The sequence below is a fragment of the Garra rufa genome, chromosome 3, assembly GCF_049309525.1.
Source record: "Garra rufa chromosome 3, GarRuf1.0, whole genome shotgun sequence".
NCBI lineage: Eukaryota > Metazoa > Chordata > Actinopteri > Cypriniformes > Cyprinidae > Garra > Garra rufa.
In genome coordinates, this window is record NC_133363.1 from 35,331,101 (window position 1) to 35,352,840 (window position 21,740).

The 21,740-nt window shown below is 38.4% G+C and overlaps 2 protein-coding genes across 2 annotated transcripts in view; one reads left to right on the forward strand and one right to left on the reverse strand.

Moving 5' to 3' along the window:
• The window catches only part of chrm4a (cholinergic receptor, muscarinic 4a), a 28,406-nt gene extending 18,565 nt beyond the window's left edge, over positions 1–9,841 (forward strand). Inside the window, exon 2 of the mRNA XM_073836012.1 lies at positions 4,917–9,841. Within this exon, the coding sequence (XP_073692113.1) occupies positions 4,917–6,400 (1,484 nt within the window). The 3' untranslated portion in view covers positions 6,401–9,841. The remainder of the gene's footprint in view (positions 1–4,916) is intronic.
• On the reverse strand, positions 6,782–19,820 carry mdka (midkine a). Its single transcript, XM_073836014.1, has 5 exons — positions 19,680–19,820; positions 13,679–13,761; positions 12,237–12,404; positions 11,892–12,053; positions 6,782–10,748 (listed from the first exon to the last, which is right to left on the reverse strand). Exons 2-5 carry the CDS (start codon positions 13,758–13,760, stop codon positions 10,720–10,722), a joined length of 441 nt encoding a protein of 146 aa, XP_073692115.1. The 5' UTR covers position 13,761; positions 19,680–19,820; the 3' UTR covers positions 6,782–10,719.
• Between the last annotated feature and the right edge of the window lie 1,920 nt (positions 19,821–21,740).

Below are 21,740 nucleotides of genomic sequence, written 5' to 3' on the forward strand. Positions count from 1 at the left end.
ACAGACATTCGCATATACAGCATTGCCTATTGTTAATATATAACTTAATATTGCATTAATTTCTATAACAATTAATATAATCATTTCTTAACTCAAAATAAAAAATATTAACAAACCTATCTCTGATAATCCTGGGTTATGGTTACGCAGGTTTGTTTATGCATTAAACATTAGGATGTCGTTACCTCGACAAAATAATCTTGTGGCCACGACATAATATGACATTCCCAGGAATTAATATCTCGTGGCAATGACAAAAAGTAATATGACGTTCCTACGAATTCATTTGTGTGGCCACGACAAACATAAGTGAACCGAAGGTGTCCCCTCCAGGTTACCGTACCTTTTAGTTTGCAGCAATGTTTTCAGCCTGCTCCAGTCCAGTGCGTTACATGACTGCCCCCTACTGATCATGTCTTTCCTATGTCATTGTATTTTCCGTGTTCCTTTGGAATACACCGGCGTCACGCGAGACCACTTTACTTCCCGCGCGCATTTTAAATGGCCAGATCTGTATGCACTTGCTTAGTGTATTTTGTGCATTTAGTGTCTGACCTGAGGTTTTTGCATATTCGATTAATACTTTCAGTATGGCAACAGCTTCTCAGTAGTATACATGAAGATAATAGATAAGACGTGACCTAAGACCAAAACCTTCTCACATTTATGCATTCAAAAGAATTATGTCGATTTTTTACTTGCCTTTTTATGGTCTCCACTGTCTCTTGTAAAGTTTAGCATGCAGCATGCATCATGACGAAACCTCTGGAAATGCAGCCCACATTCACAATCTCATGCCAAAACCCTCAATATTTCATAAAACAAGATCCCTACTTGAATATCTATATAAAGGAAGCAATATGAATATTCATTCAATGCAAACTGTGTGTGTATAAATGCCTGTGTAGAAGTGTGGTTTTCACAGGCTAGAGATGATTATTTTCCTCAGCACTAAGGTTCTCGGAGTTCCATGTCAAATCATTTTTAATTGTTCCTGAGCAGCTTAGATCATTAGGATGTCCAGGGGGTCAGTTGAATTTAACGACAGAGCAGCTTTGCATTCTTTGATTGGGTAATGTTGTAAGGAGTCAAGCTTGTGTATCTGAATAAAACATGAGCATGTTATTAATCATGAGGATTTAATTAATCTTCTCTTCACCTTGGACTGCTCACCCAATGCCTGAATGCTCTCACACTGTCAGATTTGAACACAAATGATGTGTAGATCAGTAGTTATTTGGTAAAGCTTTAGAATAAGCTTCAATTAGTGCATTAGGTGTCTTGAATTAACAATGAACAACCATTTTTACAACATGTATTAATCTACATTGCCGTTAAAAAGTGATTTTTAATGTTTTTTTTAAAGAAGTCTGATATGCGCTTTTAAAGTTCCATTTATTAAATCAAAAATACAAAGAAAAAGTAATGTTATGAAATATTATAGCAATTTAAAACGTTTTATATTTTAATATACTTAAAATACTTAAAATATAATTTATTTCTATGATGCAAAGCTGATGCTCAAAGCTGTTGTCACAGAACTTCAGAAATTGTAATATTCTGATTTATTATCAATATTGGAAACAGTTAAGCTGATTTTTATGGAACCTGTGATATTTTTTCAAGATTCTTTAATTAATAAAAAAGTTAAAAAGAACAGCATTTATTCAAAATAGAAATCTTTTCTAACAAAGTTTCTAACAGTCTTTACTATCACTTTTTATTAATTTAACACATCCTTGCTGAATAAATGTATTTTTTGTTTCAAAGAAAGTAAGCAAGAAAAAATGTACTGACCCCAAACTTTTAATGGTAGTGTATGTTGTTACAAAAGATTTCTATTTGAAATAAATACTGTTCTTTTTAACATTTTATTTATCAAAGAACCCTGAAAAAGTATCACAGGTTATTTTTTTTAAGCAGCACAACTGTTTCCAGAATTGATAATAAATCAGCATATTTGAATGATTTTTGAAGGAACTAAAGACTGGAGTAATGATGATAAAAATTCAGCTTTGATTCACAGGAATAAATTATATTTTAATGTATAATAAAATAGAAAACCGTTATTTTAAATTTCAATGATATTTCAAAATTTTACATTTTTTTCCTAAATGTTTAATCAAGTAAATGCAGCCTTGATGAGCAGAAAAGTCTCCTAAACATAAAAACTGTCATGATCTGGGCTGTGGGTCTTCCCTCAGCCACCTGAGGTCGTTGTTTCCCTTCCCCCGGCACTTTCACTCCCTTGAGTGTGCACACCTGTCTCGTCACTCACATCCACAGCTGTTCACAATCACCATTGTCTTTATAATCTCCACTCTCCCACTACCCTGTTGAGTCTGCATTGTTTCCTGTATGCTGTCTTCTGTATGGTTTGTTTCTGTGTTTCTGGCTCCTGGATCTTTGACCGTGTTTCAGTTTTGTTTATTTGTGTGTGTGTGTGTGTTTCAAGTCGTGTTGTGCCGTGTTGGCCTTTTGGTTTTGTTTATTTGTGTTTATTAAATATATACTTACCTTCCCTGCATTTGGACCCAGATCTCATCCTTCTCTCGTGACAAAAAACATTAAAAATCCCAAACTTTTGAACAGTATTGTTGGTTAGTGTTATTTCATAAATATACCATTTTTCATTGTTAATTAATGTTTGTTCATAATAGATTATTGCTAATTTACACAACATGAAATGTAAATTTTTTTTTTTATAAATTAACATTAAAGTGCCCCTATTATGCCATTTTAAAGGTAGTTAATATTGTTGTAATAGTCTCTTAAAACAGGTTTACATGTATGCAAGTTCAAAAAACACTTTAGTTTTCTCCAAAATTAGATTTATTTTTACCCCGTTTCTAAATGATTCGTAAACGACTCGTGTGAAGCAGTTCGAAGAATCAGTCTCTCTAAACCCCTCCTTTCCGTGAGCCCTCACTGCTGTGATTGGTCAGATGGTGCAGTCCTTTTGGATTGGTCTACCGCTACAGCGCAAAACGAAACGCCCATTGGCATAACTGAATGACAGCTGCGGAGACCTGTTAATGCATAGAAAAGATAGCCTCGATTTTACCCTATCAATTCGAGCCGGAGTCTGACGATGAAACGGTTGAAGTGTCACATCGACAAGAAACTGTTTTGCAAGCACGACCGGAGCAGGACGTTTCTCAGTGGGTGTCATATGTTAACTGTGGACAGTGTTTGCAATTTGCTTTTGTAAGCGAACCGGGCACACCTCTACGTTGTGAACTTCAACACTGTACAATCCATAACACTGCGTTAAGCCATCGTTTATCATTATCATTACTTAAACTAATAAGGCAGACAGACAGTCAAGCTGCATCAATCACAAGACTTTTTAGACTACATTGCACTCACAGCTGAACAACAGAACTACAGAAACGCAAGTTAGCCGGTTACCAAGACATGTGCGGGGTTGTTACACACCATAACGTACACAAAGACGTATTTTGAACGATCGCTAGAAAATACAATTATTAATCATACTTACAGGTAGAAGTTCAGAGGAGCAAGCCGGTCCAAATAAACTGGGCACTGATCCATTTTTTAAAACCAAGCTTTTGGTGAATCTCGCGTTGTAACGTTACTCCCCAAGATTGGAAAAACAGTCATCAGTAAAATGACGCGAACACAACACAAGATTGGCATTGGACTGCTGAGGTGTTGAAAAAATTAATGTTAACCACTGATAGTTTCATCTTTTGGAAGGGCATATAAAACCAATTCACTCTCACAGGCTGTCACAGCGCAGGGCGTCTTCTTGACATGATGTAATCCACGTGAAAATGGTAGGCCTGCTGTTTGTGGGCGGGCAAGTTGTTCGCGAAATTGAATGTGGGCGGACATTACGCAAATGTGTAGCTCGTGACGTGTGGCCGTTACAGAAAAAAGATTCGAATTGCTGACGACTCGTTTAGGCGAATGTGAGCCGACTCTTTTTTTTGATAGACAAAAACTTTATTTATAGTGCACTGTCGGCGTCACAACTTTGCAGATAGTTTATGTTCACATACAGCTACATGACACACTACATGAAATATCATATTTGAAAAGGCATAATAGGGGCACTTTAAGCAAGATAAATGCAGCAAACATATCATACATTATTTATTGTTATTTCACCAACTCATTTTAATGAATTGAACCTTATTGTTACCAAATATTTCACAATAAATGATGAAAACATCAGGTCTTTTAATAATAACACAGCGTAAAACTCATTTTGTATGCTGGCACATTAACATAAAAAACAGATAACATACATAAAAGTATTGTTTTCTGACCCTAATGACCATTCATTTGTCAGATGTTAGTGCCAATTGTTACATAGATGCTGAATGTTACAGTTTTATATTAATCAAAGCTGTTCAGTATTCAGTAGGAATTATTCAAAGAATGTCAACTGTATTCCAATATACCAGATGCTGTTGAAGAAAAAAGAATAAAAGTTTGAATTAAAGTTTGATTTCAGGCCGCACACTCCTGCAAAACTGAAAGAAAAAATGCAAATTAGACTAAGATTTAAAAGGCATGTTTGTTTTATGATAACTGTAACAGCTCTAAGTGATTTCAGTGCTGTTGAATTACTTCTTGCCAGCTGGGTTGCATTCTACCAAACAAATGTACACTGGTGTCCCAAAGGATTTCCCACAACCAATTTATTTCTTTACATATGGGCACCATTACAGAACTCATGGAGAACTAGGCTTCTTCCTTTTAATATAAACAGCATATATATATATATATTTCAGGATGCAAATGAATGCTCTGCAGCAGCAGTAGTATGCATCATAATGAATGTCATGCTGTTCCTCCATACGCAAACACTGCTTATATATTTATCAGTCTATGATTGCATCCACACATTCTGAAAACCTTAAATGTGTGTTGTGTGTGTATTTCAGGCTCACTGAGCAACGTATCCAGTGATGCCAACTTCAGTTGTGACAGCGGCAGCACCAATGGCTCATGTGCAGCGGTGGAGGCGGACGGCGGCAGCCCGTATAAAACGGTTGAGATGGTCTTCATCGCACTGGTTACAGGATCCCTCAGCTTTGTCACCGTTGTGGGCAACATCCTCGTCATGCTCTCGATCAAGGTCAATCGACACCTACAGACGGTCAACAACTACTTCCTCTTCAGCCTGGCCTGTGCAGATCTGATCATCGGTGTGTTCTCCATGAACCTTTACACCGTCTACATCATCAAGGGCTACTGGCCGCTCGGCCCTGTCGTGTGTGACCTATGGCTCGCGCTGGATTACGTGGTCAGCAACGCTTCCGTCATGAACCTGTTAATCATCAGCTTCGACCGATACTTCTGTGTGACCAAACCTCTAAGTTATCCCACACGCAGAACCACCAAGATGGCCGGCCTCATGATTGCATCTGCCTGGATCCTCTCTTTCATCCTGTGGGCTCCCGCTATCCTGTTCTGGCAGTTCATCGTCGGAGCACGGACCGTAGCACCTGGTGAATGTTACATCCAGTTCCTTTCCAACCCCGCGGTCACGTTCGGCACGGCCATCGCCGCGTTCTACCTGCCCGTGGTCATCATGACAGTGCTTTACGTGCACATCTCTCTGGCCAGCCGGAGCCGTGTTTCTAAGCAGAAGCCTGAGGTTAAAAAGGAGAAAAAAGGGCAGAAGTCTGGCGGACTGCTCAAGAGTCACATCTTGAAGCAGAACAACAACAACCAATCTCCTCCCAAGCCCAGTCTGGATACCTGTTCCACGGTGGACACCATGAAGAACGGCAAGCTAGATGAATCTGTGGTGTCCGCGAAAGCTGACTCCGTGCAGCCGGAGGAGAAGGAGAGCTCGAATGACTCCAGCACGGCCAGCATAGCACCTAAAGAGCCTAAAGAACGTGCGAACAGTGAGGTGACTTCAGACGCCGGCCTGACACCCGCGCCAGCTGCCGCACCTAAAGCCAACCCTCAGTCCAAATGGTCCAAGATCAAGATAGTCACCAAACAAGCAGGAGACGAGTGCATCACCGCTATTGAGATCGTCCCACCAAACAGTACTGGCGAGAGGCGCTCCATTCCCGTGAACCGTCCCCGCACAGTGGCACGCAAGTTTGCCAGCATCGCCCGCAGCCAGGTGAAAAGGAAAAGGCAGATGGCAGCAAGAGAGAAGAAAGTAACAAAGACAATCTTCGCCATCCTGCTGGCCTTCATTATCACATGGACACCGTACAACGTGATGGTTTTAATCAGCACTTTCTGCCACTCCTGCGTTCCGGACACAGTCTGGGCCATTGGATACTGGCTCTGCTACGTCAACAGCACCATCAACCCAGCTTGCTATGCACTCTGTAATGCCACCTTCAAAAAGACCTTCAAAAACTTGCTCATGTGCCAGTATAAGAACATCGGCACCAGGTGAACTAAGGGAAGAAGCAGCCAGCGGAGATTAAGGGTATGATATGGAGGTTGTCCTGGCTCTTCTGGCTCTGATACCTTTGAAACTTTGGGAGGCATTGTGCAGTACTTTGTGAGGCTTCATAGTCACACAATACTGAAACAGTGTGTCATAACCAAAAGTTTATGTATTAAGGAATCAGCGTTTACAAGAAGACGATGGCGAGATAGACAAGAGACTGAATCATTGAAGAAATCAAGATGTGGTCATGAAACAAATGGCTTTTCCAGTAATCTGATCATTGCTGCACTGCTAAGACCACTGGAATTTTGCACTACAGTAATGTGAAGATCAAGCCTTTGATGGCTCATTATTCCCAAAAGTGAAGAGAGAGAACTACAGCAGTGAATTATAGGATTTTATTGATTCATTTATATTCCCAGTACAGCACAAATTATATCAATCAAGTCCTTTTGGTTAGTATTAACACTGTTTCTGATCCCAGACTTCTGTGAGAGGATGCAGATTCGTCATACAGAGGTAAACTGCCAGAACTGATAACATATGGAAAACCTTCCTGTTTGACACGGTTCTTTCGAGTGAGATTCAGTTTCCTACACCTGCACCTTTCACTTTCCAAATGAAGGAAGTCATAGATTGAAGCTGCTTGCTGACCACAACAGCTGTGTAGTCCATTACATTCAGAGTGACAAATTCAGGGCATGTGGTTCAGGCTGGGAGAAGTTAGTCATCATTATCCTCTTAGCGTGATCCTCTTGAGGTTTTGGAATAGGTCAAAATTCAAAAGGATCTCCTCAATGGATTGGGATAGGCATTATAGACTTGAAATGGGATGAGACACTCTATACTGAGCTGAGAAATGTCACTGTAAGGGTTTGATCTTACAGGGGTGTGTAAATATGTTTAGTTATGAAGAATATATGCTCTTGAAAGTATTATTTCTTCCCTGCATTTAATGTCTGGATGTTTGTGTTCCTCTTGTATTTAGTTAATGAACTTCATGTGATTTTACAGATTAAATATTCAATGTATTGTCGTCTGTATGCAAAACTGTTGAAAGCATTTATAATTTGTGATATACTTCAAAAAAAAAAAAAATAGGAAAAGACTAGTACATTTATTTAACCTGTTTATAAGATGTTCAATTTCAAGCGTTTCATTTCAAACGGGGCACAAAGGACTGTCCGTACTTTGAGAAATGGAAAATTGGTTTTATTTCCCCTTTGTAAAACACAATGTTGATTTAATAGAGATCCACTTCATAATATTGTTTTCTCACGATGCAGTATAATTTTAAATACACAGTTTGTAACTGATGAAACCGCAGCATGTAAACCAGAAGGAATGATCTCCCACAGTTTGTTTAAGAACATGTGGTCAGAATTAGCACAGGGGGAGAAAAGTGTTGATGTTTTAGGGCTCATGTTGTTACATTATTAACAAGCTGCCAGTTTCAGCAATTACAGACTTTAAAGCATTAAACCAAAGAGGTCATGGCGCTCTGGTCTGTTATTAGGCCTGGTCTGGAAGAGAGATTATTCATTCATTAGCATCATTTTAAGATGCAGAGACTTGCCTCTCCAACGTCTTAGGTTTGGTTTCATGTTTCTACCTCATACGCACATCAAATTTCCTTTCATAGCGCTCTGAATCTCTTTTTAATGAGCGGTGAAGACAGACTAAGAGACTATTATGCCATTGAAAAAGAATTTAAAACCAGATTTCCATTTTTCTGAATGTTTCAATCTTGCTTTGGTCTTCTGATTCATGGACTATGCTGAAATAGGCTGTTCGCTACAAATCTTAGTCATTCAAAGCTGTGCTTTTATAAAAAGTATCGCCAACTGTGATGCAAACTCTAAGAAGACTTCACATTGGAATATCATTATCTCTAAGAGAGTTATGTAACTGTAACTCCTTTTGTAACTGTACTAAAGAAATTCCATCATGCAATCCGATCGGTTACTAAATATTGTCCTTCTGCAATTCTGAAAATAGCAAAGGTCAAACCTTAGCGTCTATTAGATGACCAGTACAGCAAAATGAGGCTGTCTTTTCTCTGGCCACTTTAAATGTTTATAAAATGTAAATTACAGTTGAAGTCAAAAGTTTTCATACACCGTGCAGGATCTGCAAAATGTTCATTATTTGACCAAATTAAGAGGGCTCATACAAAATGCGTGGTTTTTTATTTAGTACTGACCTGAATAAGAAATAGAAAAATAAAAAGATGTTTACATATAGTCCGCAAAAGACAATGAAAGTTGATTTGATAAAAATGGCCCCATTTAAAAGTTTACATACACTTGATTCTTAATGCTGTGTTGTTAACTGAATGATCCACAGCTGTTTTTTTAGTGATAGTTGTTCATGAGTCCCTTGTTTGTCCTGAACAGTTAAACTGCCTGCCGTTCTTCAGAAAAGTCCTTCAGGTCCCACAAATTCTTTGGTTTTTCAGCATTTTGTGTATTTGAACCCTTTCCAACCATCGCTGTATGATTTTGAGATCCATCTTTTCACACTGAGGACAACTGAGGGACTCAAATGCAAATATTACAGAAGGTTCAAATGCTCACTGATGCTCCAGAAGTAAAAACGATGCATTAGTCAGGCATGTAAACTTTTGAATGGAATGAGGATGTGTGCATTTTGCCTAAATATCCTTTTTTTTTTTCATTTAGTACTGCCCTTCAGAAGCTACAGAACATTCCCAGACGACAGAATAAGTTACATTTACCCTGATCTTCAAATTCAAAAAGTTTTCAATGCATTGTGTTTCCTTCTGAAGCATCAGTAAGCATTTGAACCTTCTGTAATAGTTGCATATGAGTCCCTCAGTTGTCCTCAGTGTGAAAAGATGGATCTCAAAATCATACAGTCATTGTTGGAAAGGGTTCAAAGTCAAATACACAAAAATTTGAAAAAACCTAAGAATTTGTTAGACCTGAAAGATTTTTCTCAAGAACAGCGGGCAGTTTAACTGTTCAGGACAAACATGGAACTCATGAATATAAAAAAAAAAGGCTGTGGATCATTTATTTAACAACACAGTATTAGGAATCAAGCGTTTGTAAACTTTTGAACAGGGTCATTTTTTAAAAATCTCTTGTGGACTATATGCAAACATCTTGCATGTGAAATATCTTCCTCAGGTCAGTACTAAATAAAAAATAACATGCATTTTGTATGATCCCTCTTATTTTGGCAAAATAATTAACATTTTGCAGATTCTGCAAGGTGTATGTAAACTTTTGACTTCCCGCATATAACTGTACCAGCTGAAGGGCAAAGTCAGATTATTAACCCAGTGAAGCTGATGGAATGAACACACTGTAATTATTGACTTATCTACCACTGCCCTTAAAGAGCCAGTGTACATACAGTAAGAGTGTATGGTTCTTTTTTTATTGCATAAAGCTTAATAAAGATCTTAAGCGCACTGACCATGAGGAGACGAGAATGCTTATTTACAGTACATATTCATGAACACACATGTGGGTTTGCATAATGAGAAATTTGAAGGGCTCAAGTGTCTTTAATAATGAACTGTCATCACTCATTTATCTTTAGTTAGCTACATATAACACACAGAGCTCAGTAACAAAACTTTGCTGTCTTTCTGAAATGTTTATAAAACAAGTTTGCACAAGAGGGAACCAACTCCTTTCCATGCCGTTTAACCCTCTGTCACCCTTGGATCTGTTAGTCAAGTCAAAAGTATTGGGGTATTTTTGCTTTTACATAAACTACACCTTTTATAGAAAAAGAGAAATCATTTATTTCAAACAACACTCCTCAGTTTTATATTTTAGGATACAAAAAAGAGAAGGGTGACTTATCCAAACACTACTTGTATACCCCGCTAGTAATATAATCCTGTAAATTACACAATTTTACAAACCCAGATTTGTAAGAAAAACAGTAATAAAATAGATGTGTCTGATTGAGTTCTACTGATTGTTGTCCTTTTCCCAAATGAGAGGCCTGAGGCTTACACAGCTGATAGATAGCAGAGAGAGAGAGAGAGAGAGAGAGAGAGATCTGTCCTGGAGGGAAACATCAGAGGAATGGGTCAGCTACAGGGCACCACACGCTAAACAACGGCATTTTATTCTCCACTCCCCTCCCTCACACATGAAAGAGTCATGTAACGTGTCAAATACTCAGCTGAAACTCTGTCATAGTCTTCTAAAGCTATGTGTTTGTGGCTGTAGAGCGAGTCGCGCTCATGCTGAAGAACACTGAGTAGAGATATAAAAGGCCGTGTTTGGATGACTGGTGATCACGGGGTGTTTACTGCTCCTCTGGATCACTTGCTCCCTTTAGTTCCCTTTCCCCTTGCCTTTCTTTCCTGTGGAGAGATTGACAAAATCTCATTATTCAGATCCAGCGGTAAACCCGAACCTCGACGACGCCTCCCTGTCTCACGCCGGTTAGGAAATGCACATGCTCTTAGAAAATAATGCTACAGTATTATTGCTGGAATCCACATTCAGATAAGCATATTAACCACAAACACACGATTTGAAAGGACTGACTTAGACATCTGCCTCTTATGTATGAGCAGAGGTTCATTATTGATTTCAGAATCCCACTCAGACACCCACCACGGCCAACAGGCCAAGATTACACAACCAGCGCAGATTACATGCATTTCGTTTTCCATTCAGCCAAACCAAACTAAGAAACTGCTGACAATAAAACACCTGTTGAGTCATGTGTGTTTGAAGAAGCTCTTGAAGAAATAATGACTTAGTTGAATGTTAACACAGTGTTGTGTAGTAACTAGTTACATGTAACAGAATTATGTAACTTAATTACAAAATAAATGCAACTAATCTGTTACAGTTACTGAGAAAAAAATTGTAATTAAATTACAGCTACTTTTGAAAATGTTAACGATTACAAAGGGGGGTTACATCTAAATAATTTTGATGGATTTCTTTCACAAATTAAATTAACTGCTCTAAAAAATGAGATACCAATGTTTCAGAACACAGACACATGCTTATTTGATTTTATGTATATGCTTTTTTTTTCAAAGCATTGTTAGATGCCAGTGTTTCCTGTCATAGCTATCCAAAGATTTGATTTCAAATGCAGTATCATAGCTATTAAACTATATCGTGTTATGCTTTTAAATCAGTATTTAACCTCAGAGCGATCTCAGAGTAAAAAGATAAACTAAGGTCTGACCTTGTGGTCGCTGTGCTTTAAAATTAAATAATTATAATGTTCATTCAAGTGATGAAGGATTTTGAAAGTCTGACAGTAATCAGTATTGAGTACTACTGTAAGGTTAACCCTGCCTGCTTAACAGTTGAAAAATAGTTGCAAATTAGTTACATAACCTTAAAGTAATTGAAATAGTTCACTAATTATTACATTCCAAATAGGGTAACTTGTAATCTGTAACCTATTACATTTCCAAAGTAACTTTCCCAAAACTGCACACAAAAAGATCTAGCAGAAGCTTGAGGGTTTGAAGATTTACCTTTGGGTTTGTTTTTGACCTTGGTGGTGCAGGGTTTGGACACAGAGACGGTTGGCTGACAGTCGACGTTGAAGAGAGCCTTTACCAGAGTGCCAGTGCGGCTCTTTGTGCTTGTGGCTGCGTCACACTCGCCCCAGTTACCAAACTTATACTTGCAGTCAGCTGCATGAAATGAGTTACAACATAGGATTTGACTGAGATAAGATGAAATGCACCGAATGAAACACACAGCAGCACAAAAACTCTAAATATTAAAAATAAATACAAAAACAAAAGTGATGACTACACAAAAGGGAATTGTGAGAAGTTAGAAGATTTCAGCTGATTTACCACAGTTTCACTCACCTCCAAATTCTTTCTTCCAGTTGCAGGGCACTCTGCATTTGACTTTCTTGACCTGCTCATTGCATGTGCCTTCCCTCGTGCCTGCTCCACAGTCTCCGTTATTTGCCACACAACTGCCATAGAGCCACTCCGCACAGTCCGATCCACCCTTGCCTCCTTTATTCTTCTCTATTATATGACACACAGGCAGCAGCGTTACTTCATGTGATTACCTTCACCTCAAGTAAAGCCAAATATTACAGAAACTCATAGAAAACTGCTTATGTTAAAAGCAACAAATGTTCAGTGATCAGTGTAGGCTTAGAAGAATAGTTAACACAAAACTTGAAAATTTTAAGAAGATATTTTAACTCTTTCCCCGCCAGCGTTTTTGACAAATGTTGCCAGCACTGCTAGCATTTTTGATCATTTTCACTAAAATTTCATGGCCCCCAGAATATTTTGTTGTATAAATATCTGAACATGTAATACATCAAAATGAAGAACTGAGCCTTTAGCCTCAAGCATTTTTATCAACATTTTAATGTAGGTACGTTTTATTAAAAAAAGCAACATTTTCAGCAACATTCTTTTTATTAAAGACTACATCTGGATCATATTCAGCACGATGATCAAAGCAAAGATGCAGTAGATTGCTACCATCAGCACTCCCAAAGCATGCCTAGTCCTTTACCACTTCCTAGTTTGACATTTTACTCAGTAACATTAGGCAGTTTTAATTTTTATGTGCTGTTTATGGTTGATAATCACATTATTTTTTATATGCATCTGCTTACATATGAGATTGCACGTTTTTGCATCTTCCTCGCCTGTGTTTTCGATCAAGAGATTCTGTACTCATTCAGGAGATTCAGGAGTGACAACATGAAAAATTGTGTGTTTGGCGGGGAAGTGTTGTATCATAAATATTGGAAAATTCTGTGTTTGGTGGGGAAAGAGTTAAACAATGTTGGTAAGCAATGAGTTGCTGGTAGCTACTAAAATAAAGCAACTGCTAGACTACCAACATTCTTTAAAATATCTTATTTAATGATCAACAAAAGACAGAAACTCATACAGATTTGGAACAACTTGATGATGACAGAATTCATCATCTTTGTAAATGGTTACAGAAGAAAAAAACGGCATTATACAGTAAACAACTTTCAAGTTGTTCCTAACACAACAAACCTCCGACTGGATAGAAACTAAATATGTGAGTCTGTGCCCATCATTCTATATGCAATTTTCTATTAAATGCACAAAATTTGCAGACTAGCTCAGACTTTCAGCAATCAGCACTGACTTGATTAGACTACAAATTGAGGCAATATCTGTTCAAAAGTAATGTAATCCAGCCTTAAGATTCAAAGTGAGAGATCACAGGATATAATTCTATATGAGAGCTGAACTAAGGGAAGAAAAGACAGAAGGGAGAGGTGGTTTCTTCCAATATTTTATACCTTTCTTGTTTTTCCCAGCCTCTGTGGTCACGATCATTAAGGCCACCAGCACTACGATGAGGGTGGAAAACAGGCCACGCATTCTGAAAAACACACAGAAAAATCAGCTGTTGCAGAGCAAAATTGCAAGTTTCAGTAACTGAACAATTTCTGTCATAAGTACTGTTATCAAAGGGCAGGAGAGTAATCGAGCCATCTATGCCGAGGCATTACTTTGCCCTTTTAATATTTCAAATTCCCAATTAGAAATGAATGGATGGAGCTGATAAGGATGATCATTCAGAATGATTAATTATAGCTTCGCTGACTGAATTCAACGGACTGGCATTAAAATGTCGCAGACTTGGCTTGTGCAAACACAAAAGGTCATAATGCTGAAGGACTGCATGATTCTCTGCTATCACTGCCACCAGATTATATTGTAACAACAGCGCTTAAATTTCTCTGGCCGCCCACAGAAATGGCACACAAACACATCACACAGAAGTATGATGCAACAGCTACTGAAATGGGAAAAAACATAGTGATTGTCTTGGAATTATGATAATGATGTTCTTGGCACTGAAAGCACCGCCACTGTACCAGCTTGTTGCTGTGAATCATCAAACGTAAACATCCAAAACGACGCTCACAAACACAACATTCCCAGCCGTGACTAAACACCCATTCACACTCAAGAGAAAGAGAGTTGATGTGTTGAACATGTCCTTCTGTCCTGCTGGCATCCGGCGCCATAGTCTTCACATCTGTGTTTTCTCTCTGTCTCTGCTCAGCTGTGTATACATGCTCTTCTGCTTTTTAACATGTCAGCATTCAAAACCGAAAAAAACCCAAAGACCCTACATTGCCGACAACAGTGGGATGTTAGTTCCACTAACACCACAAATGGTAGCGACTGAAAAAAGACTTTTTTTCCCAATAAAAGAGCTTTTTCAATGTCACATTTATTTGACTGGATCATCTTAAATTAGGGTTTCTGCATGTACACAGATTTGCTTATATGGGTTTTGTGTTTGTGACTCTGGCTGCGCGAACGCGCTCTTTAGCCTCTGCTTGTGATCTCCATGGCGATGATTCGCCCGCTTGCTGTGAGATAGTAGGAGCGCATTGTCTGAAGAGAATGGAATCATCGCCGCGGGACGCCATTCTTCCGGAACGCTCTGTGGAAGTGACGGCAAGAGGACTGAAGCAGCAGCTCACACAGAGACGTACACTCACATATGGACCCACACAGATTACAGAACTCACATTCACACATCAGCCAGCTTCCCACAGACACATTTACTAACAACTCAGCACCATTGTCAGTGTGGGAGTGACTTTTTTGTCAATAAGACGACATCCTGGTTCAGAGTTCTGTTAGCAGGAAAAGCAATTAACGGTAACAAAAGCTGATCTCCTGTTGAAAGCGAGAACAGTCTCTGTAAGACGCAAGCCTCAAAGCAGCCAGAATTAGCTGGACTGATGAAAAGCAGTATTGTACTGTCTTTAAGGATAATTAAGCATCTATTAGGTCCAAACAAGTCTCTCGTTCTGACTATAGCACTTTCCATTCACTGCAGTCGATGTGTCCACTCCAGAGGGCTCATCGGATCATGTTTTCTAGTTGTTCTCGTTCCCATTGTGGCTGAGTGAAGTGTTCTGGACTCTCGCTATCTCTCAGCCGTAACTTCGCACTCAAACTCCTGTCCCAGCCGAACGCCGACCCTCATCACTCAGGCGCCAGACCTTTATAGGTCACCATAAGCAGAGGCAGTAAAAATGCTTTCTACCTCTGTTCTTTTTTCCCCTCCATCTCTCACTCTCAGACACTAAATGCTCTTCTAAAGCCGTTTATAAAATATTCTGTTGACCCAGTAAATCCTGCAACTCCCTCCAAACAGTAATTAAGTGTCAGCCGCTCAGTGGAGCGTGACTAACCTCTCTCAGAAAAACACAAATCTTGAGCACCCCAACCCCCATTTTCCTGGCCCAAAAATGTCTTCACCCCCTCTCTGGGTCCAAAAAATTCCCCCTCCTCACCTTTTTTCTCTCTGACCTTTCTCCGAAATCTCTCATCAGGCAGTCTTCTTTGTGTTATGTGTGTATGAATGATGGAGGGGGGTGTTCCAGACATCCTAACGAGGCTGTTCTGACCCGCTGGGTCCACACACACACACCTCGTACACTCTGAGGGTAGAAAGCCCTTTAAAAGGCCCATTCCTCCCACAGAAACACACACACTCTTTGAGGGCCTTACTCACTCATCATACGCCACAGGGCTTCCATTATCACAAGCGCAGAGGAATGCGGGACCGCTGGACACACACGGTTTCTCTTCTCTCCCCTCCTCTGGTCCTCTCTCCTCCCCTCACATCTTTTCAGAGCGTTCCAGCACCCAGCGTTCGAGTGCGCGAGTCCCTCGCCGCGCAACCAGCTGGACTTCAAACTCATTTCCATAGCAGAGAAAACAACAAAAAGCTCTGACCCACTTCACTCATAGTCAGACATATGGCACAGTTTCACGCTTATCAGTGCCACTTTTCAATTACAGATTTCCATTTGGAGTCTTTCCTTTCAGCAGCTCTTAAATTCTATTACAAGTGCTGCATTTTCCTGTAAAGACTATATTAAATGGAGGTGCTTTCATTAAGTCTGGAGCAAAGCAGGCCCTTAAGGCTAAGCTGGTACTGAGTGAGCGTTAGTCCTCAGACACAGTGCAGAGGGAGTTCAAGTCAGCACTGGCTTTATCAGTCATCTAAACCGCAGAGAGACAGACTGACAGATAGACACGGGGGAGGAGAGAGACGTCTGGAGACAGTGTTCAAACCAAAAACAGCTGTTTAAGTTCACCTCAGCGCAAGATTTACTCAAACACGGGTCTGAGGCTAGCAGTCATAAATCTTTGTGAGTCTCCCATCATTCTTTCTGATGGGCGTGTGCAGCTGGGGGATGTCCACACACACACACACACACACACACACACACACACACACACACACACACACACACAAAGGCTGTCGTCAGTCCAGTGCTGTAAAGCATTAAGTAAGTGTTACACCAAATGCTTTCTGACAGAAACTGTGACCAGCATAGCACTAGAGGCCTGTGAATCTGAGAGTTCAGAGTTAGTGAGGCACACATACACACACAAATCAACATGTAACTACATCCTTGTTTCCAACATGTAACTACATCCCTGAGAAATCAGCGGCTGAGATGTGTTACATATGCACCCTGAATACATACACTCATATAACCAGAAGTCAAGTTAAAAGCATATCACTACTATGCAGAGGGCAAAAGGACTTTGTAGTATCACTTTGAAACACACTCCATTTCTCCTTTGTAGTAATGTGAAATAAAGCCCTTAAGTGCAACTCGCTTGGCTAACAAAACATGAGGGGTGTCTTTATATGACCCTGGACCACAAAACCAGTCATAAATTTTTTAAATTGAGATTTATACATCATCTGAGAGCTGAATAAATAAGCTTTCCATTGATGTATGGTTTGACAATATTTGGCCGAGATACAACTATTTGAAAATCTGGAACCTGAGGGTGCAAAAAAAAAAAAATCAAATATTGAGAAAATCGTCTTTAAAGTTGTTCAAACTAAGCTCTTAGCCATGCATATTACTAATCAAAAATTAGGTTTTTATATATTTAAGGTTGGAAATTTACAAAATATTTTCATGGAACGTGATCTTTACTTAATATCATTTTGATCCATACAGTGTATTGTTGGCTATTGCTACAAATATACCTGTGCTACTTATGAGTGGTTTTGTGGTCCAGAGTCACATATAAATAATAACATGTCTATGTATAATACATTTTTGCACTCACCGCCCAGAATTATTCAAATGAACTGGTTAATAATCATGTTATCAGTTTTCTTCTCTCACTTTCTGTCTGTTTTTGTTTGATCTGATCACATTGTTTGGACCCAAAGAATTTCTTTCTGTCTCTCTATGCTCACATCAAAACAGGGCAGAGGCCAAAAGGTTGAACGTTTACAACTTTGCTGAAGTGCTGTGAAGTGGTATAGCTCCAAATGTGTAATCCCTTCAATAAAAGTGCATTTTTTGCACTTTCTTAGACCCACTCTGAGATGAAAAGGCCCTGAAAGTGTCTAAAGAAAGAGAAATGAAAGAGTGGGGGGGCAGGTCAGAATGCAGGTTAGGTGAAAAGGGTCTCTGAAAGAGCAAGAGAAGAAAAGATGGAACTCGGTCCTATTCCTTTCTGCCCTGCACCCTTTGACCGTACTCACTTTAATCACTCTATTCAAGAGGAGAGAGAGAGAGAGTGAATGAAGCCAAGAGCATTAAATGCACAATGATCCCTAACACACACACACACACACATACACAAAGTTTTGAAGAAGAGAACTGAATTATGGTGATTCTACGTTTAAGGCATTAGCTGACACACACATACACACACACACACACACACACACACACACACACACACACACACACACACACACACACACACACACACACACACACACACACAGACACACACACACACACACACACACACACACACACACACACACACACATGTTGGGTTTACATGTTTTATGGGGACATTCCATAGGCGTAATGGTTTTCATACTGTACAAACCGTACTTTCTATGGCCCTACACCTACCCTACACCTAAACCTAGCCCTCACAGGAGATTGTGCACACTTTTACTTAATCAAAAAAACTCATTGTGCATGATTTATAAGCCTGTTTCCTCATGGGGACCTGAGAAATGTCCCCACAAGGTCAAAATCTACTGGTATTCCTATCCTTGTGGGGACATTTGGTCCCCACAACGTGATGAATACCAGGTGCACACACACACACACACACACACACACTTTACATGATTTAGAAATTAAAACACATTATTTACTGTTTAGATTTCAGTTGGGCTGAAATAAGCAAAGGTCAAAAGTGCACAGAAAAACAAGATACTCAAAACACTGACAAACATCTCTACAACACTATGGGTTAGTAGGACCACCACCTGCTTTGTGTAAAAACTTTTTGCAAAGATGAATATCTACTTAGCAACTGGGCACACTGAGTGTGAGGGGAGCTGACTCAGAACATGCCAAATTATGCTCAAAATGCATTTTTAAGCGGTTTTGCGACAGCCTATAATACTTTATGAACAGTAAATGTACTCAAAATACTTAACATTGTCTTAAACTGTGATATAAAAATTTGGCTACAAATTCAGGTAGCAAGTTTAGAAGTAGGTATACTATTTCTACCTAAACTGTGTAAACCAGTATCAAGTATTAGTTTCATATTATGTATAGTTTTATATTTTGTACATCAATTTATTATGGTAATCAAATGTATTTTCTTCAAAATTAAGTCCACTAAACGTACAAATGTACAATTTTATAAGTATGTCAAATTACAGAAAAAAAACTGCTAGAGCATATGAAGAAGTGTCATTTATCGATTATTAACATGATCGACAAATATACATGCACATTACCTCAAAATTGTTTTTGTTCTGTAAAATACTTATATTTCGTTTAGGCAGAAAGGTACAACTTTCCTTTAAATAATGTATATTTAGATAATTTGCAAGTCTCCTACATTGCAAGAATGCAGCAGCTCGCAACACAAAAGTAGTCTAGATGTTTGCGCTCCTATTGGATGTAGAACGGCTAGTATTTTAGTTTATGGATAACAAAACCCCTTACATCAAATTAAGAGAGGACTATTATCAAATACTTCCACTGAATTCATACTGAGTGTTTATCTAAACGCTCTTCTTTAAAAGTTTAACAGTCCTAAGAAAAATCTACTTGTTTTTGCCTCACTCTGTTCTTCTTTACATATTCTTATTGTATATCGCGTGGAAAAAAATATATCTATATATTCACTTTTTCGCTTTACAACTTCCCAATGACACTTTTCAAAATGTTTTACGGAGTAAATCAAATACAAAACTCATGTACCGGTCAGATAACAACTGTTGCTGTGAAAATAGCAAATTTAACTCACTTGTTTTCTGTGCTGAAAGTTTCCACACTGATACACTGAAATGTCTTGCTGAAGTTTCGTGTGTGAACTCTTCTCCAGCATCCGCCTTTATGCGTCGCTCCGGCTCTTTGTTTCCCCCCAAACTAATTTAATCTGTTTCGCTCCCCCTGAACCCCATTTAAATTAACCCCGCCGTGACGTCGCAGTCCACGTCAGCCGCAGTCAACAGACCCCAGGCACAGCCATGAGACCTGTTACTCAAACTAAAAAAATTAAAACTAATAATAATTATATTATTATAGGTTATATAATAATAATAATAATAATAATAATAATAATAATAATAATGTAGACTAAAGAAATACTTTTATGTATATAAGAAGACTTACAAAAGTAAAAGAAAAAAAATCGTAGATTGAAAACTACCAATTCTTTAACAAGAAAGCCCTATTAATTGATAACAGAGATGGCTGTGCTCACAAACATATTTGGCAATTTCTCAGGACAAAAAATAAGACTAAATCAGATTATCAAAGCACACAAAGAACAAATAGTACAGATAGAGAGAGAGAGAGGGGGGGGGGGGGTATGACTCAATAGGATATAACTGGAGAGGATCTATTGTGGCAAAAGTATCTGACTATTGTGATCAATGCTGAACTGATCTGTTATGACTATTAACAAATTTAGCATAGAGACAAGTAGACATTCAGCAAAGACCTGGCTACAAAAAACAAATGTGTTATTTTTAACCCAAATGCTGGGTTCAGCCTTTTGGGTCATTTTATTGGGTTGTTTTTATATTTTATCCCAGGTGCTGGCTGGTTTTTCTGCACTCTAAGCTACTTAGTCATTGTTAATGCTGAGTTTTTTTTTTTTTGTTTTTTTTTTACCCAACTGTTGGGTTTAGACTTCAGTAAAATAAATGTTGTATACATTTTATTTAATTTATAAAGTCTTTACTGTAGTATAAATTATATTATTTTACACAACGCAACATGCAAGAACAAGATGTCAGTCAGCTGCATGATGGAACATTTTGCCTTGCATAACATAAAGTGATTTTATTTGTTATAATACTGAATTTAATTTAATTTCATGTTAAAATATGTCTAATCTCAGTACTGTATGTTTATGGGCAGGTTATGGAGTCAGTCACGGCATCTTTCAGTTACCAGTGAAACGCAAGGCGGGGGTCTAAGGTTCGTAGTTCCCCTGGCGTACAGCAGCCTATCACCAGCTTAGATTTTGGGCGACACATCGGCACGAGAATGAGCACTATTTCTGTGAAAAGTGATTACAGAGAACGGTTGAATACACAAAATGCTACTTTTAAATGTTACATTTTTTATTTCTAAAATGATGTTTAATGAGTTTAATGGTATGTAATATTGTAAACTATGCTGTATTCACCCAAATAAATTTAATTTGTCTTATATTTTTGTCCATGGGTGTTTAATAATCAATGTTCATCTTTTGATTATTGCTGCTGCCTCTATAATTTTTACGATTTTTAATTTCCAGCCCATTTCAAAGCCAGCAATATAATAATTTTTAAACAATAGTTGACTTAAACAAAACAACCCAGCATGTTGGATAAAAACATTTAACCCAACATGTGCTCTGTCCAAAATTTAGCCAGCGCTGGGCTGCCAAATAAACCAAAATTGGTTGTTTTTAACCTAGCATTTTTTTAGAGTGTAGAGATTACAAACAAATACATACAATTTTGCAAATCATCATTTAAAAAAAAGAAAAAAATATCAATCAAAATGTAATTGATACAAACTCTGGTAGGAAGTTCAAACCTAGCTGGAATTTCAGTCTCTTACCACACCGGAGGTACACAGGACAGTTTGAATCTGTAAAATACTTACACTGATGAACACAGTAATATCCTGATTTCTACATAACAGCTAGCTTTAACAAAGTTTCTCTTACATCATAAAAGTACCTTGGTAGAGTTTTGTGTGTATTATTTTGTTTCTACTGCAAACAACTAAATCAGTTTAAACAGCTAAAATGTTTTCAGGGGCTATAGATTCTCTTGTTTTTCGCCTGCTATGTGATTTTATGTGGGTG